We start from the raw sequence: 27,725 nt of genomic DNA, 5'->3' as shown, positions 1-27,725 counted from the left end.
AGCAAGAGAATGCTCCGATTTGGATGATAAGATTTCTAATGTTAAAGCTGCGTGTTGCTGTCTGTGAATAATAATGTTACAGGATTATGCGTAGTACGAGACAAAGCACACTCAGACACAAGTGCGCCCAATAAGTCCACATGCACCCAAACAGCCACTCCTTGCCTGTATATAAGAAGCAGTGCATGTTGGGAAAGATTCTTCTTGTGCCAGCATGTATCTTTGATGTGATATTCAATCGTTGTCTTTATTTCTCTTGATTTTTTTTGGTCATTTATTTTGATATTTGGGTATTATTTTCTATTTTTGAAAGGCTTGTGAATATATAAATATGTATTACTGATGTGTAGTGGTACAGAGTACTAGCATGAGAGATTTTTTTATACAAAGATGTTTCTAATTTTTGTTTTTTCTAAATATGATTGTTCTTATCGGGGATGGAGGTAAAACACTTGCCAGCCTTGGTTTGTTTCTACTTCCAATAAATGGTTCAAAAAACACAGTATGCCATTGTCTTTTTGTTAAATATGTTTTTAAAATGTGGAATATGACTAGATAGTCTTATATTATAATTTTTTTTTTTATGGGGAAAAGTCAACAATATGAAATTATACATTCAGATATATACATATATAAAACGTTCAATTTTAAATATTGCTACTGAAATATAGTGTATCGCAATTACATATATACTTTTACAAATGTCTTTAAAATCTTTTTTAAAAATGTTAAAGATTTTAATCATCATCATCTAACCATTGTTGTTAGTATACGTAAAATACTTTAAAAAAAAAAACTTCTCAAATACATAGATATATTTTGAAAAATATATAATTTAATACATAAATATCTTGTGTTTTATTGAAATATAGTATGATTATTGCACTAATACTAGTGCTGTCGATTCAATTAATCCAATCGTGTGTGTGTGTGTGTGTGTGTGTTTAATTATAAATTAAGTTTAATGGAAAAAATATTAAGAAAAAAAAAACGACGGTTCAAGGCCAAATTTGATTTTATTTTGCCTGATGTGCAAGTTTAAAAATTATTTTATTTCAAAGGTGAATTTAGTAGTTTTTTTTACGTAAGGAGGGAGGAATGGATACTATTAAACATTTACAATGGGCCCAAAATTAGCATGCTTACAATGTATACAAAATGCTCGGATAGCATTTTAAAGTGATGTTAATACAGCAAAAAAGCGCACAAAAAACTGCTTTTCAGGAGGCAAAGGAACACCCACATTCAAACTCTGCGTAGGAAGGAGATCTTGAGGGACTCTGGGATTTCAAGCTGGGCGGCAGTGACTTGCGGTGGCGGCTGATAAGGGAACGTGACGGGGAATACCCGTCTGACATCCATCAGAAGCTGTGGAGGTTGCCCCTCAGAGCGCCCCTTCAGCAGCCCCTGGGAAACCCCACAGAAAAGCAGCATTATCACTCCTGGACAAAACCCTGGTATGATCTTCTGTTGCAGAGCTCCCGCTCACATGATGTCACTCTTACCTGTACTATACGGATGAAATTGAGCGTTACTCTCTCTTCCAGGTCACTCTGAGGTGTATAGAGGCTTAAAATCTTCACAATCTGAGAGAAGATTTTTAATGTTAATGATAAATATATATATATATGCAAGTCATGTATACCTGATTTATATGAATATAAATATGATGTTCTATATACAGGTGCTGACAACTAAGGAAAATCCCAAATTCAGTATCTCAGAAAATTAGAATTTTACTTAAGACCAATACAAAGAAAGGATTTTTAGAAATCTTGGCCAACTGAAAAGTATGAACATGAAAAGTATGAGCATGTACAGCACTCAATACTTAGTTGGGGCTTCTTTTGCCTGAATTACTGCAGCAATGCGGCGTGGCATGGAGTCGATCAGTCTGTGGCACTGCTCAGGTGTTCTGAGAGTCCAGGTTTCTCTGATAGTGGCCTTCAGCTCTTCTGCATTGTTGGGTCTGGCATGTCGCATCTTCCTCTTCACAATACCCCATAGATTTTCTATGGGGTTAAGGTCAGGTGAGTTTTTTGGCCAATTAAGAACAGGGATACCATGGTCCTTAAACCAGGTACTGGTTGCTTTGGCACTGTGTGCAGGTCAGCAGCAGGAAGCATGAAGTGCTCTAAAACTTCCTGGTATACGGCTGCGTTGACCTTGGACCTCAGAAAACACAGTGGACCAACACCAGCAGATGACATGGCACCCCAAACCACCTCTGACTGTGGAAACTTTACACTGGACCTCAAGCAACGTGGATTGTGTGCCTCTCCTCTCTTCCTCCAGACTCTGGGACCCTGATTTCCAAAATTTACTTTCATCAGAGAACATAACTTTAGATCACTCAGCAGCAGTCCAGTCCTTTTTGTCTTTAGCCCAGGCGAGACGCTTCTAACGCTGTCTGTTGTTCAAGAGTGGCTTGACACAAGGAGTGCGACAGCTGAAACCCATGTCTTGCATATGTCTAAGCGTAGTGGTTATTGGAGCACTGACTCCAGCTGCAGTCCACTCTTTGTGAATCTCCCCCACATTTTTGAATGGGTTTTGTTTCACAATCCTCTCCAGGGTGCGGTTATCCCTATTGCTTGTACACTTTTTTCTATCACATCTTTTCCTTCCCTTCGCCTCTCTATTAATGTGCCTGGACACAGAGCTCTGTGAACAGCCAGCCTCTTTTGCAATGACCTTTTGTGTCTTGCCCTCCTTGTGCAAGGTGTCAATGGTCGTCTTTTGGACAACTGTCAAGTCAGCAGTCTTCCCCATGATTGTGTAGCCTACAGAACTAGACTGAGAGACCATTTAAAGGCCTTTGCAGGTGTTTTGAGTTAATTAGCTGATTAGAGTGTGGCACCAGGTGTCTTCAATATTGAACCTTTTCACAATATTCTAATTTTCTGAGATACTGAATTTGGGATTTTCCTTAGTTGTCAGTTATAACCATCAAAATTAAAAGAAATAACATTTGAAATATTTCAGTATGTGTGTAATGAATGAATATAATATACAAGTTTCACTTTTTAAATGGAATTAATGAAATAAATAAAACGTTTTGATGATATTCTAATTATATGACATGATATGGTCATAATGTTATGCCTGATCGATGTATATATTATATATCACTTAAAATTACAAAAACATTTAGAGCATAACATGCAATTGTCTCAACATGTAAATGTAATAGGCGCGCCACCTGCTGGTTGGACAAAGCATTGCAGGTTTGGACCATGGCTTGTCCATCTGCTTCAGTCTTCTTGCTCATTTGTAGAAGCTGTGCTGCCTGTATCAGAGGCTCCAGAGTGGCCACAGCGCCCCCTGTCTGCAGCGAACGACTCCGCAGCCACTCCTCCAGTAAACTCACATTATACCTGTGATAGAAGGATATAAATATCCCAAAACACTCAAGCAAATGTGGAAGTAACAGAACTGCGGTGCTGACCTGATCTGGAGGCCGCGGTTCCAGCAGCACATGTCTTTGCGCAGCAGCAGGCTGTTGAGGGCGGAGGCGGCCAGCAGGTACATGAGCTGATGGAAGGCTTGTTCCAGCAGGGCCGAGGGCAGATCCTGACGGGACAGGGCTGTGTGCACCGCTGACAGCTCCCTCAAGACCACTCCCATAGTGGTCCCCTCTGTACTAGCAAGAAGCCGGGGGTCCGAACCGGCACGCTTGCGACCGACGCCCAGCTTTACAGCTGAACCAGCCAGACCAGGAATGGTCTCACTTTCAAGCATTGCTGGGACTAAAGTTAAGAGATGAGTATTAACTACAACAAGGTCATTGAGAGATCTATATGAAGGTTCTTTGTGTCTATACGAGTGTACCGATCATAGGTTGTAGATGGCTCTCAGAGATGGACAGCAGCTGCTGATAGGCCTGAATACACAGATCACCGAGCGCTCGGACGGACTCCTGCACGTCCGTCACCAGAGGCACCAGCTCCTCGCAGCCCCTCACATCCTTCACAGAATACGTTCATATATTTAAATTGATCAAATGATTACATTTCAATTTCAAGTCGGTCGTTCTGTCACCTGTTGGGGAGAGTGCTGGTTGAGCAGGTCTTTGAGCAGGTGAGCGTTCTTTAGCCACACAGCCGTCATGTCCAGATCATTGCCGTGTTTCTACAACAATCACAGTTACTGTTCACAAATATGACCCATTCATGTCTTGAAATCTACTCTACACACATTACACGTTTCCTAGATACAGATCAAATTATCCTGAATTGTCAGAATGATTATAAAAAATATTTAAATAGCTTTACATCTCAAATAATAGAGTTGTAATAGAGTAATGCAGGTATGACGAAGTAGTAGCCAAAGCATGGAAACGAGTTAGCATTTTAGCACTTCTGGTTCGTTTAGATTTTGGTTAAATGGCTGAAATAAGGTCTGTGATGAACACAAGCTCAAGACACTTTCACGTTTGTATTCCATAACAGCTCATTTATTAAGTAGCGGTTATGTGTCTTGAAAAAGGCGGTTGCATGTGGCTAAATGAGATTATAGAGGTGAATTGCGGGACTAATAATGGGACTAATCTCTTTTTTCTTGCAATTCCAAGTTTGAAGCTATGAAAGCTTATTTTCTCCACGGAATAAAAAATATTTAAAAGGTAATTGCAACTCATCATCTCCATTTTTTCTGACTTTTTTCCTCGCAATGCTGACTTTTTTCCCTCAGAATTGTGAGATATGGGCTATAACGGAAGCTTGTTTTTGCCCCGGAATAAAAAATGTAAAAAGGTAATTGTGACTTTTTCTTCCGATGCTGACTTCTTCTTCCGATGCTGACTTTTTTTTTCTTCCGATGCTGACTACTACTTCCGATGCTGACTTTCTTTTCTTCCGATGCTGACTTTTTTTTTCTTCCGATGCTGACTACTACTTCCGATGCTGACTACTACTTCCGATGCTGACTTTCTTTTCTTCCGATGCTGACGACTTCTTCCGATGCTGACTTTTTTTTCTTTCGATGGTGACTTTTTTTTCTTCCGTTGCCGACTTTTTTTCCCATTCCGATGCTGACTTTTTTCCCCATTCCGATGCTGACTTTTTTCTACTTCCGATGCTGACTTTTTTTCCCATTCCGATGCTGACTTTTTTCTTCTTCCGATGCTGAGTTTTTCTTCCGATGCAGACTTTTTTTTCTTCCGATGCAGACTTTTTTTCTTCCGATGCTGGCTTTTTTTTCCCTTCCGATGCTGACTTTTTTTTCTTCCGATGCAGACTTTTTTTTCTTCCGATGCAGACTTTTTTTTCTTCCGATGCAGACTTTTTTTTCTTCCGATGCAGACTTTTTTTTCTTCCGATGCTGACTACTTCTTCCGATGCAGACTTTTTTTCTTCCGATGCTGACTACTTCTTCTTCCGATGCAGACTTTTTTCCGATGCTGACTACTTCTTCCGATGCAGACTTTTTTTCTTCCGATGCTGACTTTCCTCCGATGCTGACTACTTCTTCTTCCGATGCAGACTTTTTTTTTCTTCCAATGCACTTTTTTTTCCCTTCCGATGCTAACTTCTTCCGATGCTAACTTCTTCCGATGCTGACTTTCTTCTGATGCTAGCTACTTCTTCTTCTTCTTACGATGCAGACTTTTTTTTCTTCCGATCCTGACTTTCTTCCGATGGTGAGGACTTCTTCCGATGCTGACTTTTTTTTCTTCCGATGCTGATTTCTTCTTCCAATGCTGACTTTCTTCTGAATGTGACTACTACTTCCGATGCTGACTTTTTTTTCTTCCGATGCAGACTTTTTTCCCCCTTCCGATGCTGACTTCTTCAGATGCAGACTTTTTTTTCTTCCGATGCTGACTTTCTTCCGATGCTGACTACTTCTTCTTCTTCCGATGCAGACTTTTTTTCCCATTCCGATGCTGACTTTTTTTTTCTTCCAATGCTGACTTTTTTTTTCTTCCAATGCTGACTTTCTTCTGATGCTGACTACTACTTCCGATGCTGACTTTTTTTTCTTCCAATGCAGACTTTTTTTTCCCCTTCCGATGCTGACTTCTTCCGATGCTGACTTTTTTTTCTTCCGATGCTGACTACTTCTTCTTCCGATGCAGACTTTTTTTTCTTCCGATCCTGACTTTCTTTTCTTCTGATGCTGACTTTTTTTTCTTCCGATGCTGATTTCTTCTTCCGATGCTGATTTTTTTTTCTTCCAATGCTGACTTTCTTCCGATGCTGACTACTACTTCCGATGCTGACTTTTTTTTCTTCAGAGGCTGACCTTTTCTCTTCTAATGCTAACTTTTTTTTCGCAATAATGCCTTTTTTTCCATTTACTAATGCTGCCTTTGCATGCTATCATAAATACTAGTTTCCTAGTTAAAAAATTGGACATGAACACCCTCTCAAGTAAAAATTTGAATGCGATGAGCTCGTAATCACGACTTCAGAAGTGGGAAGTAGGACATTTCTGATAGCATGTGAAGGCAGCATAAGTGCCTCACAGTCACCTTAAGAAAACTAAATATTTTGGTGGTAATCAACATACACCATATATACTGTCTATTGAGCTTAACCTCAATTGAACCCAGAAATAAACAAATAAGGGATAAGATGGGGATAAGGGATAACAAATAAGATTTATAAAGATATAAATGCTTGTTTAATTATAGTTTGTTCACCTTCATGGCAGTTTTAATAGCGCTGCAAGCAGAGCCGCAGAGCCCCTTCACCCGTGTCTTATCGCCACTACAGTCCGCTTGCCGTATGCACAGAAACAGAACCCGAGCCGCCAGTCCAGGGGACAACGTCAAAACTCCCTCCGCCCTCACATCTGTCCCAGAGAAATTTGAAATCCCGTCAGTCAGCTTGAATAACCGTATCAAAAGTAAACCCACTGTTGTGTGTGTTGCTGACCTGTTATAAGGTGTTTGATCAGCTTGCTCTCGTCTCTTTTCCTACACTCCAGTAGTCCGCTGAGTGTCTGGCTCTTCTGAGGGCCAGGAGATGTTGGATCCTGGGATGCACCTATGGCTAGACCTGAGCGTTAAATACATTTTAAATAGACATTTTAAGTGCGACACAATGCCATTCAAACGTCTGAGGTCAGTACAATTTTTTTACTCTTTCCCCGCAAGCATTTTTGATCATTTTCACAAAACTTGCATGGCCCCCAGAATATTTTGTTGTATGAATATCTGAACATGCAATATATCAAGAGAAAGAACAGAGTCTCTGCTTTTAAACAAAAACAAAAACAGTTTTATTCTAGCTTTGTGCATTCTTTTTTTCATCAACCCTTGAATGTGGGTAAGTTTCATGAAAAAACTATTTTATTTTTTTATTTTTATCATTTGTTTCTGCTTCCTTGCCTGTGTTTTGATCTGGAGATTTAAAGGTGGGGTAAGTGCTTTCTGGTAACCGATGTTGATTTCAAATCACCAAAACAAACACGCCCCTATTTTGCTAGCTCCGCCCCACACATATGTAACCCAGGCAACGACTATGGCGGAATGATGTCATCAATAAGTGAAGCAATGTGTTACAATGGTAATCCAGGTCGAATGTTCAACATATTACAATTATGACAATATTAGAGGGTTATATCAATCACGAAAAGAGGAACCAAAGAAAAAGAACATATATTAGGAGTGTATTATCTGTAAGCCTTCTTTAGTTCCACAGACATCTTTCACCTTTTGTTTTTTTATCTGCCATCTCTCTCTTTCTGTCATCGCTCGGCTAATGTCCGTCCTGTGTCGTGTCTTTTGAATAATGACGTGCGCTCTCTTCTCCCCGTCATTAGTAGACACGCCCCTTACTGCTGATTGGCTATACGTTTGTTTGGTACTCGGCCTGAGACACTTTTCTAAAGCAGTTTTGAAATAACACTTACCCCACCTTTAATACTCTTTCAGAAGATGCATAATAGCACTCCCTACCAAAAAAAACCAGTGAAAACATGGAAAGCCAGAAAATTACATAATAAATTGATCAAACGTGACAGTAAAGAAATGTATAATGTAATCCTGAAAATAAGATTTTCTCTCTCTTTTAAGAACTGCTTGCTGAAAGGTTCCTAAATGGTTGTATTTTACCTTTTTTTTTAAGTGTAGTGTAGATGTTTAAAAAAAAATTTTGGACCACACAGACCTGCATAAGACAGGATTCTCCTGAGGCTCACGGTGTGTTTCAGTTCCTTGAGCTCTCTACGTAATCGGACACATTCCTGCTCTCTAACCGCCACCTCTTCCATTAGTTCCTTTATACACACACATAAAGAAGCAAAGAATGACAACTGAACGAAGCACAAAGAACAATAAATGGTAGGTTGAGATGGAACAGGTACATTTATCTCAGGATCTCCAGGTGTATCTCTGTCATGGGCCTGCTGGAGTTTCATCCTGAGAGCTGAAATCTCCTGCTCCCACTGCTCTCTCTGAGACAACAGCTGCGTCTCTAGAAACCTGGAACCGTAAAATTTAGTGACGATAATAGTCCTCAAAGACTCTATAAGGTCTCAATGTATTAGTCTGATGAATGTGAGGTGAGTGAAAGGAAACTGACTTGTTGGCCACCCGTACAGCATCGTACGCATATCTGAGATCCTCCCCCTTCATCCTCTCGGCTGTGTCCTTCGCAACGCTCATATCCTCCATTAGGACGTTCTGTGGGTAAATATTGTCATTTTATTATTGTAATATATTACTTTTTTTTTTTTTTTTGAAACAGACTTTTAATTTAAACTCTGACCAGAGGTTGCTCAAGGCTCCATGGTCTCCTGTCGGTGGGTGACGTGACGCTGATCCTCCTGACCTCCTCAGTGATGCTGATCCTCCTGACCTCCTCGGGTGAAGGGAAGACGGGCGAGCTTGAGAATGGCGTGGTGACGGGCGAAAGAGGCTCCAAAGACACAGTCGAATCTGTTCGCCTGTGTCCACGTGAATGCTGCGAGGGAGCACATCAATATTCTTGCTTACAATAAAATGTAAACACAAAATAAAACTAGTAAACAAATGTTATTATTAGCCACTCCATTAATTTTTTAATACATATTGTCAGGTTTTTATTTTATTCTTACATACACTATATTGCCAAAAGTTTTGGGACGCATGCACATGAACTTTAAATGACATCCCATTCTTAATCCATAGGGTTTAAAATGGAGTTGGCCCACCCTTTGCAGCTATAACAGCTTCAACTCTTCTGGCAAGGCTTTCCATAAGGTTTAGGAGTGTGTTTATGGGAATTTTTGACCATTCTTCTTGAAGCGCATTTGTGAGTTCAGGCACTGATGTTGGACGAGAAGGCCTGGCTCACAGTCTCCGCTCTAATTCATCCCAAAGGTGTTCTATCGGGTTGAGGTCAGGACTCTGTTTAGGCCAGTCAAGTTCCTCCACACCAAACTCGCTCATCCATGTCTTTTTGGACCTTGCTTTGTGCACTAGTGCACAGTCATGTTGGAACAGGAAGTGGCCATCCCCAAACTGTTCCCACAAAGTTGGGAGCATGAAATTGTCCAAAATGTCTTGGTATGCTGAAGCATTAAGAGTTCCTTTTACTGGAACTCAGGGGCCAAGCCCAACCCCTGAGAAACAACCCCACACCATAATCCCCCCTCCACCAAACTTTACACTTGGCACAATGCAGGCAAGTACCGTTGTCCTGGGAACCGCCAAACCCAGACTCGACGCATTGCATTGCACTTGGTGTTATAAGGCTTGGATGTAGCTGCTCGGCCATGGAACCCCATTCCATGAAGCTTTCTACGCTCTGTTCTTGAGCTGATCTGAAGGCCACACGAAGTTTGGAGGTCTGTAGCTATTGACTCTGCAGAAAGTTGGCGACTTCTGCACACTGTGCGCCTCAGCATGAGCTGACCCCGCTCTGTGACTTTACGTGGCCTAACACTTTCTGTGCTGTTGTTCCCTTTTACTTCCACTAACAGTGTACCGCTAACAGACCGTATTTTAAAAGTTACATGATATTACACACTAGCGAGGTAATAACGGTGCTGTTCTTGAAGCAGATAAACTTACAGTTTCTCTCCCTCTCTAATAACTGCATTAGTCTGCTATCAATACCTCAAGCCTCCATTACAAGCTCTAAAATGACGTTTTGGAATTAGCAATAGAAATGTGTCCTATACACAAGAGCATTTTAAGGGCAAAAACCTAAAATGTCTTGAAAAACAACATCTGAACAATGTCTTGAGGTGTGGTAACCATAGTATAAGCAGAATAATTGACTCCGGTTCATTGAAATATTAGAAAATAATGCACACCTCAATGGCCCATCATCAATCTCAGACAGCAACATAGTGTCGGCCCAGATCGTGGACATGTGGATTCCACACGTACAAGATGTGGGCGCCGTATCGGGGCCGAAACTATATTGCTGTCTGGGATTATTCCATAAATGTTTTTTTATAAACATTACAAATTCTCTCAGATGTACCTCATTGGTGCTGAACAGGCTCATATCTCTTAGGTTGTCGTATCTTTGCTCTAGTCTTGTGAACTCTCTAAGTAAACTCTGGTATCTCCTCCTCTCCTCTTCCAGCTCTGCTCGCACTGATGCATCTGCCTGATCCACGGACTGCTGACGGCTCTCTGAAACATGCAGTTTATTCAACTTTTACACATATGAGTTAGTTTGTGTTTATATCTATTGTGTATATTTAAATACATTAAAATGAGCCTTAGCTATTTTATTTATTTATTAAATGCATTTACCCTCCTGAGCCTTTTCCTGATCCTGCAAACGAATAGCCAAATCCTCCTTCTCTTTTTCCAAAGATTCTCTCTCAATTCGGAGAGCTTGGATTTCCTAGAATAAACAGGAAGTAAACAAACAAAACTGGTGAATATCAACAGAACCAACTGCCTATAGCAAGAGAAGAAAGAATGAGTGGCTGATGTTAAAGGGTTAGTTCACCCAAAAATGAAAATTCTGTCATTAATTACTCATCCTCATGTCGTTCGACACCCGTAAGACCTCCGTTCATATTCAGAACACAAATGAAGATATTTTAGTTGAAAGCTGATGGCTGAGAAAGGCTTCAGATAGGCCTCCATTGGCATTCAGTACATTTACACTCCCAAGACGCATAAAAGGCACTTAAAACGTCGTTACAAAGTCCATTTCACCACAGTGACTCTACAATAATTTTACGATGCGACGACAATAGTTTTTGTGCGCAAAAAAAAATCAAAATAACACCTTTATCCAACTTGTTATTGTCTTCCGTGTGTGCCTCCACGACGCATGCGCGAGAATATGATGCAGATCCGGCGTTCAGACACATGACCCAGAAGCGATTTGTTTACAAGCAGAGGAAGACGCGCGTGTCTAAGCTGTTGGATTCTACATTGATCGTGCTTCTCGGCGTAGTTCTCAAAATGGGGCTTAAGTGTGCATTTCATGGATTCCCGAAGCCCGGCGCTACGTCATATTCTCACGCATGCGTCGTGGAGGCACACACGGAAGACAATAACAAGCTGGATAAAGGTGTTATTTTGATTTTTTTTGCGCACAAAAACTATTGTCGTCGCATCGTAAAATTATTGTAGAGCCACTGTGGTGAGATGGACTTTGTAACGACGTTTTAAGTGCCTTTTATGGGTCTTGGGAGTGTAAATGTACTGAATGCCAATGGAGGCCTATCTGAAGCCTTTCTCAGCCATCAGCTTTCAACTAAAATATCTTCATTTGTGTTCCGAATATGAACGGAGGTCTTACGGGTGTCGAACGACATGAGGGTGAGTAATTAATGACAGAATTTTCATTTTTGGGTGAACTAACCCTTTAACTGTATATGTGAAACATGGCTCACCTGTGTAAGATGGAGAATCTCTTGGGCGGCCTTCTCCTCAGCTTTCCTCATGTCCTCCTGCTGTTTGTCTGCGAGTAAAGGAGCAGTGTTTGCATTCTCCTGCAGTTGGACCTGGAGTTTGAGGAGGCTTGACCGCAGCTGTTCCAGCTCAGAGCTGTGAGATTCTCGCTCTGCCTGAAGAGTCTCCCTCAGAGACGCACTCGCTCTCGCCTGAGAAAAGAAAAGCACATTCACATTGGGTGGCCATCTGTCCAGTTTTAAAATACGGTGTTTGCCTACCAATGCAGCCTTGAGCTGGACGGTCATATTTAAAGTCCTCCTGTTAAAGTCACAGTGAAATCAAAGTAGACAATTCTTTTTTTGAATGGAATATTACAGTATTTATTATAAATCATTTATCTGCATCATTATCTTTCATCAAAATAACTTCCCCTACCTCATCTCTTCTCTGATGACGCGTTTAGTGGAAGAGAGAAATCTATCACTTACATGAAATCGACCAATAGGAAAACATAACCATCCATCCATCCATCCATCCATCCATCCAATCAATTCCCCCTGGGCAAAATCAAGTCCTGCTCTAGACTTTTTTGTTTTACATAATGTTTTATAAATCCTGATAATAATTAATAATAAACATTGTATATATATCTATATATAGTATTGGATGTTCTACCTCTATTTTACCAATGAAAATAGTTTCAAACAGAGTCAAAGCAAAACTATTTCCTCTCTTCTCAGCAGATTCTGTTCCTGAATGAATCAGCCATTTTGAACAAATCAGTTGAAAACAGTGACTTTCATATTTTAAGTACAATTTCATTTTTTCACAGTAGTGAACATATCAAACACTGTTGAACTATTTACATGTTACTTGCATCATGACACTTAGTAACTAAAGAAAAACTAAGTGGATTTAACATTTTTATTAAAATGTCAAATTTAAAAGCATGGTCTTTTTGAATTGTGAAAAAAAAAAAAATGACGCAATTGCTCAATGCTTTCTTCCATCCTCTTACCTGTTGGTCGGCTCTGAGCTGCAGCTGCATGAGTTTGACTTCCATGCCTTTATTGAGTTCTCTGTATTTCTCTACTGATCGAGCCTCAGCGCGCAGTTGCAACAGTTCTTTACGTGCCGCTCGCCTGCGCACGCAACACTGCATGAGCACCACCGCGGCTCTGACGCGCCTGAAACTGCACCGGGCCAGCCAGCCTCGCACCTGTGCCTGCAAAAACACCACCGCCCGCTCTGTCAGCACCTAAAGAGAGAAGACATTTGTAAAACAAAGTTTTTTAGTAAATGTCTTGACTGAAAGTAAAATGTCAAGTTACCATGACCTAAAATGCAAATCAAATACATGTTGAAATTGAGTTTAAACTTAAATGGTAGCACTTTATTTTATAGTCCTGACTCCTGTTCCCCATGTGCCTTTTATAGTAATGACACTAACTGGGTAATAACTAGGTACTAACCCTGAGCTCATCCCTAAACCTAACCTTAAAGGGTTGGTTCACCCAAAAATGAAAATTAGCCCATGATTTACTCACCCTCAAGTCATCCTAGGTGTATATGCCTTTCTTCTTTCAGACGAATAAAATCGGGGTTATATTAAAAAAAGTCCTGGCTCTTCCAAGCATTATAATGGCAGTGAATTGTTGCCTCGTTTATGAAGTCCATAAAAGTGCATCTATCCATCATATAAATGCTCCACACGGCTCCGGGGGGTTAATAAAGGTTTTCTGAAGCGAAGTGGTGCGTTTGTGTAAGAAAAATATCCATATTTAAAACTTTATAGACTAAAACAACTAACTTCCGGCGGATTGCCATACACATCGATTTATGGCGAAAGAGTAACCTTGACGCATGCGTATTGACGAACGCAGAAGCGCAGAGGATAGAGCAAAACAAAACACTGGTCATAAATTAGAGTCTAAAACGAGAAGAATGGCATATACACCTAGGATGACTTGAGGGTGAGTAAATCATGGGCTCTGTAGCTTATATTACCCAGTTCTTTCTTAGGTAAGTACAATATGCACGTACTGTAAAATAAAGTGCAGTCACTTAAAAATATGCAGATTGTGGCCTTATTTAAAATAGCTCACTATAACATGCTTCATCAAATGTTTTCTATGATAAATGCACATCATGAAGAACAAAAGGCTTGTTGTCTTAAACTACTGACACATAAATTCTCTTCACATGAACTGTACAATCCTAGCCTGAATGCCAGCCGAATTTAGCCCCGCCCACAAAATGTTTTGCTCGGGCAATTCGGTCTGGACTCGCTCCATAGAGGAGGAATTATGCCCGAACAGAAACTGTTCGGACCAATGAAATTGTCAGGGCGGGCTTTAGACGATGATGGACAGATGATCAACAGTAACGTAATCATCCACGTCATCGAAGGCTCTTGGGTTGAATTTGCTCTTATCCTAAACGGAGAACTTGTTCGTATATGCATTCACCTTCACTATTTCTCTCAGAAACGATGATCGTGTTGGTAAGTACTCTGTGTATCCTTAAATTATTTTATTACTGGCAAAGATCGTTTACACTCATCTTTTTCTTGTAACGTTACTTAATCCAGCGTGCGTGCAGACAGGGTTTCCAAGTGTTTTTGCATTGTCGCGCACAATTGCTACTCAAAACTATAGCCCAAAACTATAACTTTCGGGGGGGTTCTCCGGAAAAAAATGGCGTTTGGTTGGCAAAATATGTTATTTTGGCATGGTTGCCTGCTAAAATTCGCATTCCTGGGTTTATATAATCACATAATTGGGGTCGCTTCAACCCGCGGACATGGAGAAAAACACGGACTTGGTTACAGTGCAGTTGAGTTCTGTTGACATTTGACAACTAACGTTACGCGTCGCTCCGTTGCTCTGATTGGTTGTGGGTCTATCCAATTGAGGTCTTTCCTGGCTCGGTTGAAACACGCCCCATAATCAAAGCTCAATGGAGCGGTACCAGACTCATATTCTGACTAGAATTGAGTATGGCCACGCCAGGCTAGTACAATCCTACACTTGGCACATAAAACACATCTTTTTTCACTTCTTTACAGGTAACATTAATTTGAAGTAAAGCAGCATATCCTGATAACACAAAGTTACTGAATGTGACAAAATCAACAACTGGCAAAATCAAAACTGGCAAAGGGTGGCTACCCACCGGCAGAAACATAAATCAGCGCCTATGAATGCACCCATACGAATTATTAATTCCCCAGTGCATCATGCAAGAGAAAGTGCAACTGAACAACAAACTGAATCATTTCTTTCCAGCATAGACCAAATAGAAAAAAATGCTATATTATAATAGAGATTCTGCATTGAGATGCATTACTTGAGTTAGAACTTCAGAATAGCAAACAACTATAATAATCAGGTAAATCTTTGGCTATTTTTTCAACATTTAGCATCTGCAGGTGTAGGGTGTAACTTTCAACTATACCCAGACACACTAACAAATACACATTTTTTACCTGTCTATAAATGCGACGAGCCTGCGTGCCTCTGATGAAGGCCTGGATTTTGATGGTGGCCTCTCTGATGGCCATATAAAGCTGCCGCACAGCCAGCATGCGGTATGTTTTCTGGATGATTAAAGCAGCTCTTGTATAACGGATGGTCCACGCCAACCTAATGGTTAGGCAACAATGAAGTATATACTTTAAAATTGGAGTCACAAACGTACTGGGAACCGGCTACATAGTGTGTTCTTCAGGTAACACTCTAACCCACCTTCGGGCTAGGGTTCCTCTGGTGTAGCGCTGCAGGATGAAGGTGGCCCACCGGAGCCGCTGATAACGCCTACGCTGCAGCCATCCTCTCACCCAGCTTTGGATCAAAACCCCTGCTGCACAAAGCCAATCCCCTCTCAGCTTCTCCAGTACTGCAACTTGTCCGGCCCGGAAGAAGACCTTGGTCTTGCCAAAGCAGTACTGCTCTGGATCAGGGATGAGGTCGGGCAGGACACTCTGGCAGGAACGCCGTACATCATCCTGAGAAACAGAACCACGTAGCAACACCCGGTAGCGGGTGAAGAACTCCTCGTACGTCCACCTGGAGTACGGACGAAAGAGTCTGGGATGTAAGAGGGAACTCATGCTTTTCTTATTTGACAGACTTATAGAAGAGTACTTGCCTGGAGGGGTAGCCTGCGGCACTGATTCGAATGGTCTCCAAGACTCCACACGCTCGCAATTGCTGCACTGCTCGCTTGGGATCAAATCTGATATGGAGAGATGGGAAAAGGTTACTCAAACCCTGATATACATAAACACATAGGATATATATTTTTTCTTACAGAAAAGGCTGTTTGAGGTCATTGGACTTTATGCAGCGAACATAATGCGGGGTGGTGCTGTTCAAGGTGTCCATCAAAAGGTGCAGGGATTGACGAAACTAGACACATAAAGACAGAATATGCAAGAAACGTTTGAAATCTCAGACCTAAAGAGTGCCCAGACAGCAACACAGTTGCTGTTTGGGAGAGAACACCTTAAAAGATTTAGATGGAACCATTTGAAAAGAGTTTTCTTCAGACAGGAACCAGGAGAAGCAGCTCACCTGAAAGCCCACAGATAATTTGTGCTCTCTGTGAGCTCTCTTTCCTGAACGTACGCTCCCGTTTGCAAGAGAGGAGTTGGGGAGGGATCCCCCTGCTGACTCCTTCTGGAACAACTCTGCAACTAGTTCTGACTGGGAAGGGTACAGAGAGTTGTGAGGAGGCAGAATAAGTACAAAACTAAAAGCCAATAATTGAGCTGTTCACACAATACCTGGCTAGCTCTCAGTATATTGATGGGCTCCTCAAACACAGTGTCGCGGTTCTTGTCTAAAAAGCCATCACACTCATACTGAACCTAACGCAAAAAAAAAACAGCACTATTATCACAAACATTGAAAGGTTCTGTGCCACCATTTTCCAACTTTTTCCTAAGTAGATGTTTTCTGACCAAATCAGCAAAATGCACGATGATGAAAGCAGAGTTGGACATGCGCGGTTTACGAAAGTAAGGGCTGTGGTTCAGGTGCTGGTCGTAAACCTTCCGAGCCCAGTTCTCATCCGAGCCTTTCGGCATCTAGAACAGAGCAAGAATGTGTTTTACACTTTGGTGACATGATAAGACCCAGACAGCAACATAGTGTCGAGCACACATCTGGTATGTGTTGAATCCACATGTACCAGATGTGGCCCAACTTGTGTTACAATGTGTAGGTTCCTCACTCTGCATTCCTCATCCAGAAGATCAAGTAGGCCCAGTTGGCCTTCGATGAGAGCAATGCATGGCTGGTTATCGCTGAACTCAATACGGTTCCAGGGAAGTTCCTCTCGCAGGTACTCCTCTTGCTCCAACTGAAACACATGCTGACAAGGACGTACCACATACTTTAAACTTATCCCTTAAATTTTGCCAATCATTATTATATATTCGGGGCTTTAGCGACCCGGGTCTATATCTAACACGGATGGATCTTCACCTGTCGGGTAATAAAAAACTCTCCTGATATTAGAGTAACAATTACAGAAGAATATGTTTTATACAATCATCACTGTCCTCATAAGAGCTAATTTCTCAGTACATTCAGCATCTCATATTCATGATATTCATATTCATTCATATTCAAACATATTCTCAAAACTATCATTTTCAACATCTTCAAAATCTAATTTTGAATGCTGACAGCTTCTTCACCAGATTCACCATCAAGTGACAGCGACACTGCCATTTCAAGTTTTTCTGATGATACTTCCTATTCTTTTGTTTTCTGCCTGCGGTAACTATGAGTGAAACATCACTTCATCATTGTGTATTGACATTGCCACCTTGTGGAATAAAGGTGAATTGCACTTATCCAGTCATGAAAGTTTAAATTATTGTTAAAAAAATATATACTTACACTGTCACACACCTCGGGTCGTTAGCGACCCTATACAATTGTTACAAAAAATGACTGGGAAAACAGGCATTGTTTTATAATTGTATTTTTTTATTGTTATATTGTTTATAATGACTTGATTGAGGAAAACTAAGAAGGTTGACGTCTAACTTAAAAAAATTATGAGGGGGAGGGTAGCAAATGACACCCTGGGTCACTAAAGACCTGAGGTATATGTTTAAGGGTTAACTTAAAGGAACACTCCACTTTTTTTGAAAATAGGCTCATTTTCCAACTCCCCTAGAGTTTAACAGTTGAGTTTTACCGTTTTCAAATCTGATCTCTGGGTCTGGCGGTAGCACTTTTAGCATAGCTTAGCATAGATCATTGAATCGGATTAGACCGTTAGCATCTCGCTCAAAAATGACCAAAGAGTTTCAATATTTTTCCTCTTCTGTAGTTACATTGTGAACTAAGACCGACGGAAAATTTAAAGTTGCGATTTTCTAGGCCGATATGGATAGGAACTGTGTAATATCATTGCGCCGCTGCACCCATGGCACAGCAGCAAAGTTCCTTGATTATTACGCAGAAATGAGAGTATAGTTCCTAGACATATATCGGCCTAGAAAATCGCAACTTTTCATTTTCCGTCGGTCTTAGTACACGATGTAACTACAGAAGAATCAAGTTTTAAATAAGAAAAATATCAATCAGTCATTTTTGAGCGAAAGGCTAACGGTCTAATCAGATTCAATTATCTATGCTAAGCTATGCTAAAAGTGCCAGACCCAGAGATCAGCTGAATGGATTCAAAAACGGTAAAACTCAACAGTTTAACTCCAGAAAATTAGCCTATTTTCAAAAAAAAAGTGGAGCGTTCCTTTAAAGAAACAAAGTTGAGTCAACAAGTCAACTAATGGCTAGTCAGGTTCTGAAAAATACAAATTAACCAAAAATAGGCACTTGTACAGTGTGCACTAGTGTGGAGCAATGCTTCAAGCGGGAAGTCATGATTCGCTAGACAAAAATATAAAAACACTCATCCACAAGGTGTCAGGCACCAACATAAGTCCAGATACTGGAAACTTACCCTGTTGAACTGCTGCTGGAGTTTCTCGTTGGCGTAGTTAATACAGAATTGCTCAAAGCTATTTCTGTCAAAAGTCTCAAACCTATAAACGATTCAAAAGAAAAATCCTACATGTATATTTTTTGTTATATTATTGACTATTACGTACAAAATAACTCTTACCCATAGATATCAAGAACTCCTATGAAAGATTTGGGCTGTTCCCGATGTGCTCGTAAGGATGAGTTGAGTCTATGCACCGTCCATGTGAATAGTTGCTCATACACATGCTTAGCCAGAGCATCCCGTGCTTCATTAGCCTGCTGGCCCGTAATGGGCTTCACAAGCATCTCCCCACCCACCGCCAGTCGCCTGTGACATAGCCATTGGGCCATCTGAGCACCTTCCACTCCCAAAAGCTTGGCAAAGACAGCCAAGGAACGGTCATCGGCCTGCCAGTGTGGTGAATACGAAATAATGTCCATATTATCACCCACTACTTGTTAGAAAATTAGCAAGGACAGCATTTATCTATTCAAACGGTTCTTCAATTTTTGACTCTGACTCAGAAATGTGCACAATAATTGGAAATGGTGCTTGTACATTAATGTAGCTGCGGTCCCCACCACGACCACTGGCTTGTATGTTGACATTCCCCAGATGAAGAATAGCTGCCAGTATACGAAATATCTCCATCTGCTGGTCCGGTTGCACTCCTGCAGGGGTGAACCACAAGTTTATCACGTTGCATTGAAGGAATGTATGGATGTATCTTAACTTACCAAGTATAGTAAAGGCATTTCTAGTCCGCTCCAGCTCGACAACATCATCTGTGCCTGAAATGTGGACATCTTGTCCATGGTTGGTGTAATGGAAGTTTTCCGCAGAATCTAGTGAGATGCAGTAATGCGTGGTGATTGAACAAAAACAACACAAAATTCACACATGTATGCTTGAGTGACATCAATTTAGGCTTTACCAAGTTTGAGTGTCCTCAACTCTGGCAAATCCCTGGAAGCACAAAGCTGGTAGAAGATGTGGTAGTTCCTCTCTTGAGCTGCCTGTTCATATCACAAAACAGAATGCATCTCAATAACCAAACTTGATCACTGAATCATGAGATATTCACGATATAATCAAGCAGTCACCTGAAACACAACTCTTGATTTCTCCAACAAGTAGGTCCTCATGTTTGCCCCAATTATATCCCCTTTACGTCCAAATCCTATTTCAATATACTTTCCAAAACGGCTGCTGTTGTCGTTTCTGGTTGTTTTTGCATTACCAATTGCCTGTAAGGGTTAAAATGATCATTTAAACGAATTAAATGATTAATAAACAGCCTCCTACTTTACCAGAAATCAAGTTTTACTACCTCCATGATGGGATTGGATGCCAAAACTTTCTCCTCCACACTGGTCTGCTGGGCCGCACCACCCACAACAGCAAAGTAACGCATGGTGTACTTAGCAGATACTGTTTTACCTGAGCCTGATTCTCCACTGATTATGATGGACTGGTTTTTCTCCTCTCTGTACAATTATGATTAAAACCATGTTTTGGTTACTGTATTATGATACAAATTCAGAATGAAACTCCCTACAGTACACTGTGTAGTACCAAGTTAAAGTGACGGTATCAGAGGGTAATACCATACCACAGACAGCAACATAATACCCTTTTCCACCAGCATGAACCGGGTGCTAGTTCAGAGCTAGTGCCGGTTCGACTGACAAGCCTTCTAAGAACCGGTTTGTCTTTCCACGTGCGAGAAGAGTCACCACAGAGCCAGGTCTTTCGACACTCTCTTTCTCAGCACACCAGGCTTGTTTGAAATGCATCGGCGCTGCGCAGACCGTTCATCGTTAGGGGTGTAACGGTACACAAAACTGACGGTTCGGTACGTCCCTCAATTACTTACACATTGAAAGTAGGGTGACCAGACGTCCCCGTTTCCCGGGGACAGTCCCGGTTTATACTGTCCCCGATTGGAGCTGTCCCCGGAAATGTCCCCGTTTTATAGCTTGTTCACAACAACCCGCAGATATATCATCAAATATCGCTTTCAAGGTAGTAACATACTAAATATTAATGTTAAATTAAAGTAATACTGATTGCATGTGCTTTAAAACAGAACCTCAACAGGTGCGGGATTGTTTTGTCCCCAAAAGTTCCTCAGTCACGAAGCAGTGATTACCACATCTGAACTATAAAAAACCTAAACAATTAACTTAAAGGGGCTATATGCGTTTTTCTGAAATTTAAACTCGCGACTGACACCTGTGGCCAAAAAACAGAACTGCTCTCATTTTCTGCTCGCTCTCGCAGCAGTGGTGACGTCACATCCGCAGACAGCGCGGGAAAAGACGACCCGCCAGAAAATAGGAAAAATAGGATACAGGCTTATAGGTGCACCTACTGTGAGCGGGCAAGGTGTCAGTATGCTCATCAGGAGATGTTTGAGTCATAAATGGTAAAATAAAAAGGCTATTGTTACGTTTATTTTGGGGGAAAGTTGCATATAGCCCCTTTAACGTTACACTTGCAACAAATACATGTGCAGATACACATACTTTCGGCTTAAAATAAGCCTAAAATGCAAAATAACTAAAATATTAGGGAGAGTAAGAGTTATTTTCAAGCACGTAACAAAACATTTTAAGTAAAAATGTTAAAATATTTGTTAAATAGTTTTATTTATCATATTTATGTTGTTTTATTGTTTTTGTTAAGTCATGTTATAATGTTGTTTTGAACTGCTTGGTATTTAGGCTACAATGGCTACTATTAACTATTTTCATTGTTTTGTAGTTTTTTGCGGGTGTGTTGAATTGTATTAAATTCAGACCAAAAATCCTAATAATCAAACTAAATAATAATAATTATTAATGTTAACAATAATATAGGGAGCCCACAACAACAACAACAACAACAACGTACAAAATGTATTGTCCCTGTTTTTTAATTAAAAGATAAATTAATAAAGATAATAACAAATGATTTTAGTGATATTTTGACCACTCAAATAGGAAATGTCCTGTTTCCATTTCAGAAATCTGGTCACCTTATATTAAAGATTAACAACAGAGCCCAAACTATTAGCCTAAAATCAGTTGCTATTTATTTTTAGCTCAAGCTTCACATGAGGCAGTAACTTGTTTGCAATAACTTCTAAATCTAATTATAATTTGTTCTCTCCAATTCGTTGTTGAAATATAATCATTTATACACAGTGGCTGTCATTTTCATGACAGATTTATTTAAACATACATTAAATAAACAAGACATCACTAGGTTATGTAGAATATATAGGCTAATAGTGCATATATTTAGCGAAAGAATCTCTCTAGTGAAGTAAGTTAGCTGTGGACACTTAATGACTGCCTGAGGTAAATGATGCTACGTGACATCGTTTACAAGCTGTTTTATTGTCTTTCCACCGTTGAAACAACAATTGAGCAATTACACGACATATGATAAATTTCAGTAAGTTGTAATGTATCATCAACATACCTTAAGAGATGTTATTTTATGTTTATTCTTTAGGAAGAGATGATCGCGTTCACACGCGTGCAGCCGCTTGAAGTTGAACTGATCGCGTTTATACAGCGCCAAAGAGCGTCAAAACGGCATTTATCGTTTGAATTTCATGATAAAATGGACTGAATACAGTAATAAAGTGTGTTCCTTGCTTACAACAAGTCGACTGTTAACTGTTAAAGACTGCACGAATACGATACGAATACGTGTACCGTTAACGTTACACCCCTATAAAGTACCGCAAGAGCGATTACTGCACAGCGCCGATGCATCTCGAACCTTCCATCAACATGAATGGTGATTATGCACGTGGCTTTACGATCCTACATCGGCATCAAAACACAAGGAATACAACGCATTCATGCAGCTCGTCCTAATTTGTATAAACGGAGATTACAATCGAGCAGCTATTAGCTCGATTAGCTTCTATTTCAAAAAGCGCGGTCACAAGTTTGTGTTTGTCACGGTAACCCCACCGACACATGCGGTTCCTATTTCTAGACCAGCAATGATTTGGTCCTACTTAAGAACCACTTTTCCTGGTTCAAAGATGGTGCTTTGGGTGTTGAAGGACAAACAACCGATTTGAAACTAGCCTCTGGCTCCGAACCAGCACTGCCTTGGTGGAAAAAGGGGTAAACTAGTGTCGGCCCAGATCCGACTGCAAGTGCACGTGGATTCCACACGTACCAGAAGTGGGCCGGATCTGGGATGACACTAAGGGTGCATTCCATTCGACAGGGTCCCTACGCACTGTTCACTGCTCCCTACTCCCTGAGCACGGTATATCAGGTGAAGTGGACTTCGCTGACAATAATCGCTCATTGGAACGCCCTGCAACGTCATCAAAGAAAGGCAAGGATGGATGCAGATTATGATTTAGCCCAACATAAATTAATATTGTAATTTACTTTACTTTCAAATTGAAAACCATATAATAAGCATATACATTTACAAAAAACGCACAGTATAGGCTATCTAAAACATATAATCAAAACATTGTCCATTAGTTTTATTAGTTTACTTATTACCTGTATTGACTATAAACAGATTTGAAGCTGCGTCTGTCATTCAATATGAAAATACTTTGATTTGGTTAACTATGTAGGCTATTCTTAATGGTCTTTAGCGGTCTCATCTCGTGCGCTTTCTTTCCCAAGTGCAGCTGCACAGTAAACATTCCTGAGGTAAATAAAGTAAAATATAAAACATGACAGCCCTCAGGTGCTTCTCAACACTTTTAATTTGTTTACATTTTCATAAAATATAATATACAAATGTAACAGTTATTGCCATAACCATTCATAAATACTCTAGTTTGTATAATAACTATGAATATTCAAATGCATATGTAAACTCCTCAATCGCAGAGCTGTTTAAAAACTCTTCCAACCAACGGCTCTTCACCATCATTAGTTCAGACAGGTGATGCACGCGACGCGCAAAAACATTTGGGTGATTTTCACTCTCTACTTCCTGTGAAGTGATGTATCGATGTTCCCTTCTTCCCTACGCCGTTCGCAGTACCCTTCCGACTGAACATGTTCGCTCCCTTTGGATTGGAATCTCACTTAAGATGGCGGAATACCCTCTGAAGTCCACTTCGCAGTCCACTTACGGTCGAATGGAACGCACCCTAATTTGTTGTCTGGGACCGTGGTGCCTTAAATATCGACATAATAATCTGCATGGTACTTCAAAGTAGTTTAAAGAATACTATGGTTTTTGTCCAAAAAATATGGTACTTTTTTTGTAAGTGTGGGGAAATTCTTGTTATTTGATTGCTCTTGACCTGGTCATAGTGCAGTACGCCTCTTCAGCCACAGAAAAAATATGTGGCTCCATATCCGCCATGTCCTGGCCACTGTAAGCGTCAATCACCTCCTCTCCGTAGATGGGCAACTGTTCATACGGATTTAATGCCACCAACACAATCCCTATTAAAGTATGAGACTAAATGAGATTAACATGTCGACGAAAAGAAAAATTAAATGAATGTACTTTAAAAACATGCAAGGCCATCATTTTCTTAGCATAATTCATGGCAATGAACTCAGTGCTTGGTAAACGTTCTTTACAGTAGCCAATATAACAATGAGTAATGTTATTTGAATGTCAGTCCCTTGAACTTTACACCCAGTAAAATGGAGGTTAATGGGCGATGGCTGTAAAAACTTGCCACTGTTTTCTGTTGAATTTAACTCACCGCAGTATGTGTAAATGCTACTGTAGTCAAGAAAGCGCACTCGCAAGTTGTGAAGTACAGCTGGCTCGTGCAGGAAGGTTAGAGCTGTGAGGTCATTCTCCCCCTCCAAAATATCAGGGTTACCTAGGGGGGGAAGACCTGCCGGAGGCAACACTGGATACTCCATCTCCTCCAAATCAAAAAACACACACATATACACACACACACACACACACACACAGACAGAGAGATATATGTAGCCTACCGTTTGTAACTATATAAATAAAACAAGGCAGTTTGTCTTGGTTAATTGGTTTTTAAATGAATGGTAGTACTGCTCAAAATTAGGGAAAACATTTTGTTTAGAAAGTGTTTGGACACATTTTGATTGTCAAAGGTCAGTGGAACATGCATAATCTGCAAGCCTCATGGTTTCATTCCAGCATCATATGTGTGTATTTGTCTTACTCTGCCATCGCTGAGTTGGATTAAGATCTGTTGGTCTCCAGGATGGTAGTCTTGAAGCAGCTGTGCAGACACCCACACAGCTTCTGGGTCTGGCACCCACACACATGCACCCTGAGATGCAACAGAAACATAAATACATATTCATACAAAGCATAATCAACAGTGTATGTCATGAAAAATAGTCAAAGTCATTTGAAACATTTTCAGTTTATATAACTGCACACTCTCTTAAGGACATTTTATTATTAGCAGCGTTTCGGCAAAACAAAGAGCCAACAGATTTTGACATTTCATACATTTATTTTTTGGTGTTTTAGCCTTTATTTAGATAGGATAGTATAGAGAACTGACAGAAAGCGAAGTGGGAGTGAGAAGAGAAAGGGATTGTGAAAGGTCCCCGAGCCGGGACTCGAACTCGGGTCGGGGCGTTGCCCTCGATGCTTTTGGCTTCGACACATTTCAAACGAAATTACGTTTTTTTAGTTTTGGTATTGTACTTCAAGAAAGCACTTTTTGTATGAGCTTTATGAAGAAAAGGAAATATAAAGCCCATTTTACAAGTAGTGTTCCTAATCTCTTGCTACTTCGCTAATTAATATTACCCAAACTTTAAGACACCCCAGGTTTCACAGACATGCATTTTTGAGGTGTTGAAAACTAAAAGCAACTTGCACTAAAATACGTCAGCGCCATTGTTTTGTCTCAAGATGCACACCAGTAATGCTTTTCTAAGGCACGTTTATAAAATAATAAAGGCCTTCTGAAGTGAATAGATGGGTTTTTGTAAGAAAAATATTCATATTTAACACATTATAAAGTAAAATATCTAGCTTCCGGTGGACAGCCTTCTGTATTCAACTTACGAAAAAAGCATAACTGGCGTGACGATGATGTCGGACGTAGCGTAAGAGGCGTTACACTTTCTTTGTTAGTTGAATACGGAAGGCGGTCCGTCGGAAGCTAGATATTCTTACTTTATAAAGTTTTAAATATGGATATTTTTCTAACACAAACCCATTGATTCACTTCAGAAAGCCTTCATTAACCCCCTGGAGCCATATGGATTACTTTTATAATGGATGGATGCACTTTTATGGGCTTCAAATTTTGGGCTGCCATTATAAAGCTTTGAAGAGCCAGGACATTTTTTTTATATAACTCTGATTGTATTCATCTGAAAGAAGAATGTCATATACACCTAGGATGGCTTGAGGGTGAGTACATTTTGGGATAGTTTTTGGGTGAACTATCCCTTTAAATGTCTTAATTGTACTAAGGCCTAATTCTGGCTTAAAGGAACACTCCACTTTTTTTGAAAATAGGCTCATTTTCCAACTGCCCTAGAGTTAAACAATTGAGTTTAAACGTTTTCGAATCCATTTTCAGCCGATCTCCGAGTCTGGCGGTAGCACTTTTAGCATAGCTTAGCATAGATCATTGAATCTGATTAGACCGTTAGCATCTCACTCAAAAATGAAACTTGACTCTTCTGTAGTTACAACGTACTAAGACCGAAGGAAAATTAGAAAAAATGTTAGGCCGATAAGGCAACTCTGAGGTTGTCACATTTATGTTTACGGAAGTTAGCCTATTTTCAGGTGCTGAGTAGTATCATTGCATAATAAGGCAGCAAAGTTCCTTGATTATTGCTATGAGAGTATAGTTCCTAGCCATATCGGCCTAGAAAATCACAACTTTTCATTTTCCGTCGGTCTTAGTACACGATGCAACTACAGAAGAGTCAAGTTTTAAATAGGAAAAATATCAAAACTCTTTGGTCATTTTTGAGCGAGATGCTAACGGTCTAATCAGATTCAATTATCTATGCTAAGCTATGCTAAAAGTGCTACCGCCAGACCCGGAGATTGGCTGAATGGATTCGAAACCGGTAAAACACAACTATTTAATTCTAGGGGAGTCGGAAAATGAGCCTATTTTTTTTTTTTAAAGTGGAGTGTTCCTTTAATCAAAGGTCATACAGTCAGGTCATAAACATGTAAGTTCTCACATTTCAAGTGTGAAAACTGAAGAAAGCAGACTGGTTGACATTCCACTGCTTTTCAAACAAAAATACACCTGAACCAGCTAATCAAGGTCTTCAGGATGACTAGAAACTCTGAGCCAGGTGTGTCAGAGCTAAAGTGTGCAGGAAGGTGGCCTTCTAGGAGCAAGATTGGACATTACAGTCTATAGACCCGAGTATGATCATGTCTAAAGATATGGATACCAAGAAAATGTATTCAATATTTTGAATGTTATACAACTGGCTCATGTGCCTGAGTGACTATCTGTCCCACCCTAGTGACACTCTTTCTCCTCAATCAGCATAAAAACACTCGCTGCACCATTAAACATTAACACCAGCCGGTTTTCTCTGAAACTATCATTCAACACTAAACATCTAATCTATCTATCTATCTATCTATCTATCTATCTATCTATCTATCTATCTATCTATCTATCTATCTATCTATCTATCTATCTATCTGTCTGTCTGTCTGTCTGTCTGTCTGTCTGTCTGTCTGTCTATCTATCTATCTATCTATCTATCTATCTATCTATCTATCTATCTATCTATCTATCTACCAACTACCTCTATCTATCTACCTACCTACCTACCTACCTACCTACCTACCAACCTACCTACCGACCCATCTATTTATCTATATATCTATCATAATGACATCCAATGAAACTGCAAAAAAATATGTACTCAAATTATTTAACGCACTTACCTTTGTGTAAAGCTCTGTGGTTGCCATCTGGCCAGAG

The 27,725-nt window shown here is 40.3% G+C and overlaps 1 protein-coding gene across 1 annotated transcript; it reads right to left on the bottom strand.

The window, feature by feature from the left end:
• Window positions 1-1,245: 1,245 nt before the first annotated feature.
• LOC307120185 (unconventional myosin-Va) lies at window positions 1,246-27,715 on the bottom strand (the record flags this gene model as incomplete). The annotated part of the gene is made up of 35 exons (XM_079807071.1): window positions 1,246-1,407; window positions 1,506-1,586; window positions 3,203-3,377; window positions 3,449-3,749; window positions 3,832-3,967; window positions 4,042-4,131; window positions 6,647-6,798; window positions 6,882-7,004; window positions 8,118-8,226; window positions 8,314-8,431; window positions 8,532-8,632; window positions 8,718-8,912; window positions 10,422-10,576; window positions 10,700-10,793; window positions 11,800-12,009; window positions 12,819-13,058; window positions 15,288-15,444; window positions 15,547-15,867; window positions 15,950-16,036; window positions 16,112-16,209; window positions 16,375-16,506; window positions 16,587-16,670; window positions 16,764-16,889; window positions 17,036-17,176; window positions 18,782-18,863; window positions 18,944-19,212; window positions 19,364-19,476; window positions 19,543-19,650; window positions 19,740-19,821; window positions 19,909-20,052; window positions 20,136-20,292; window positions 24,093-24,237; window positions 24,507-24,675; window positions 24,954-25,064; window positions 27,689-27,715. The coding sequence occupies 35 exons, from the start codon at window positions 27,713-27,715 to the stop codon at window positions 1,246-1,248; spliced, it is 4,995 nt and encodes a 1,664-aa protein (XP_079663197.1).
• Window positions 27,716-27,725: the final 10 nt, after the last annotated feature.

Source organism: Gobio gobio (genome assembly GCF_949357685.1).
Source record: "Gobio gobio genome assembly, chromosome: 24".
Classification (NCBI taxonomy): Eukaryota; Metazoa; Chordata; class Actinopteri; order Cypriniformes; family Gobionidae; genus Gobio; species Gobio gobio.
Note: the sequence above shows the minus strand (reverse complement) of the source record. Positions and strands in the feature narration are given on the sequence as shown.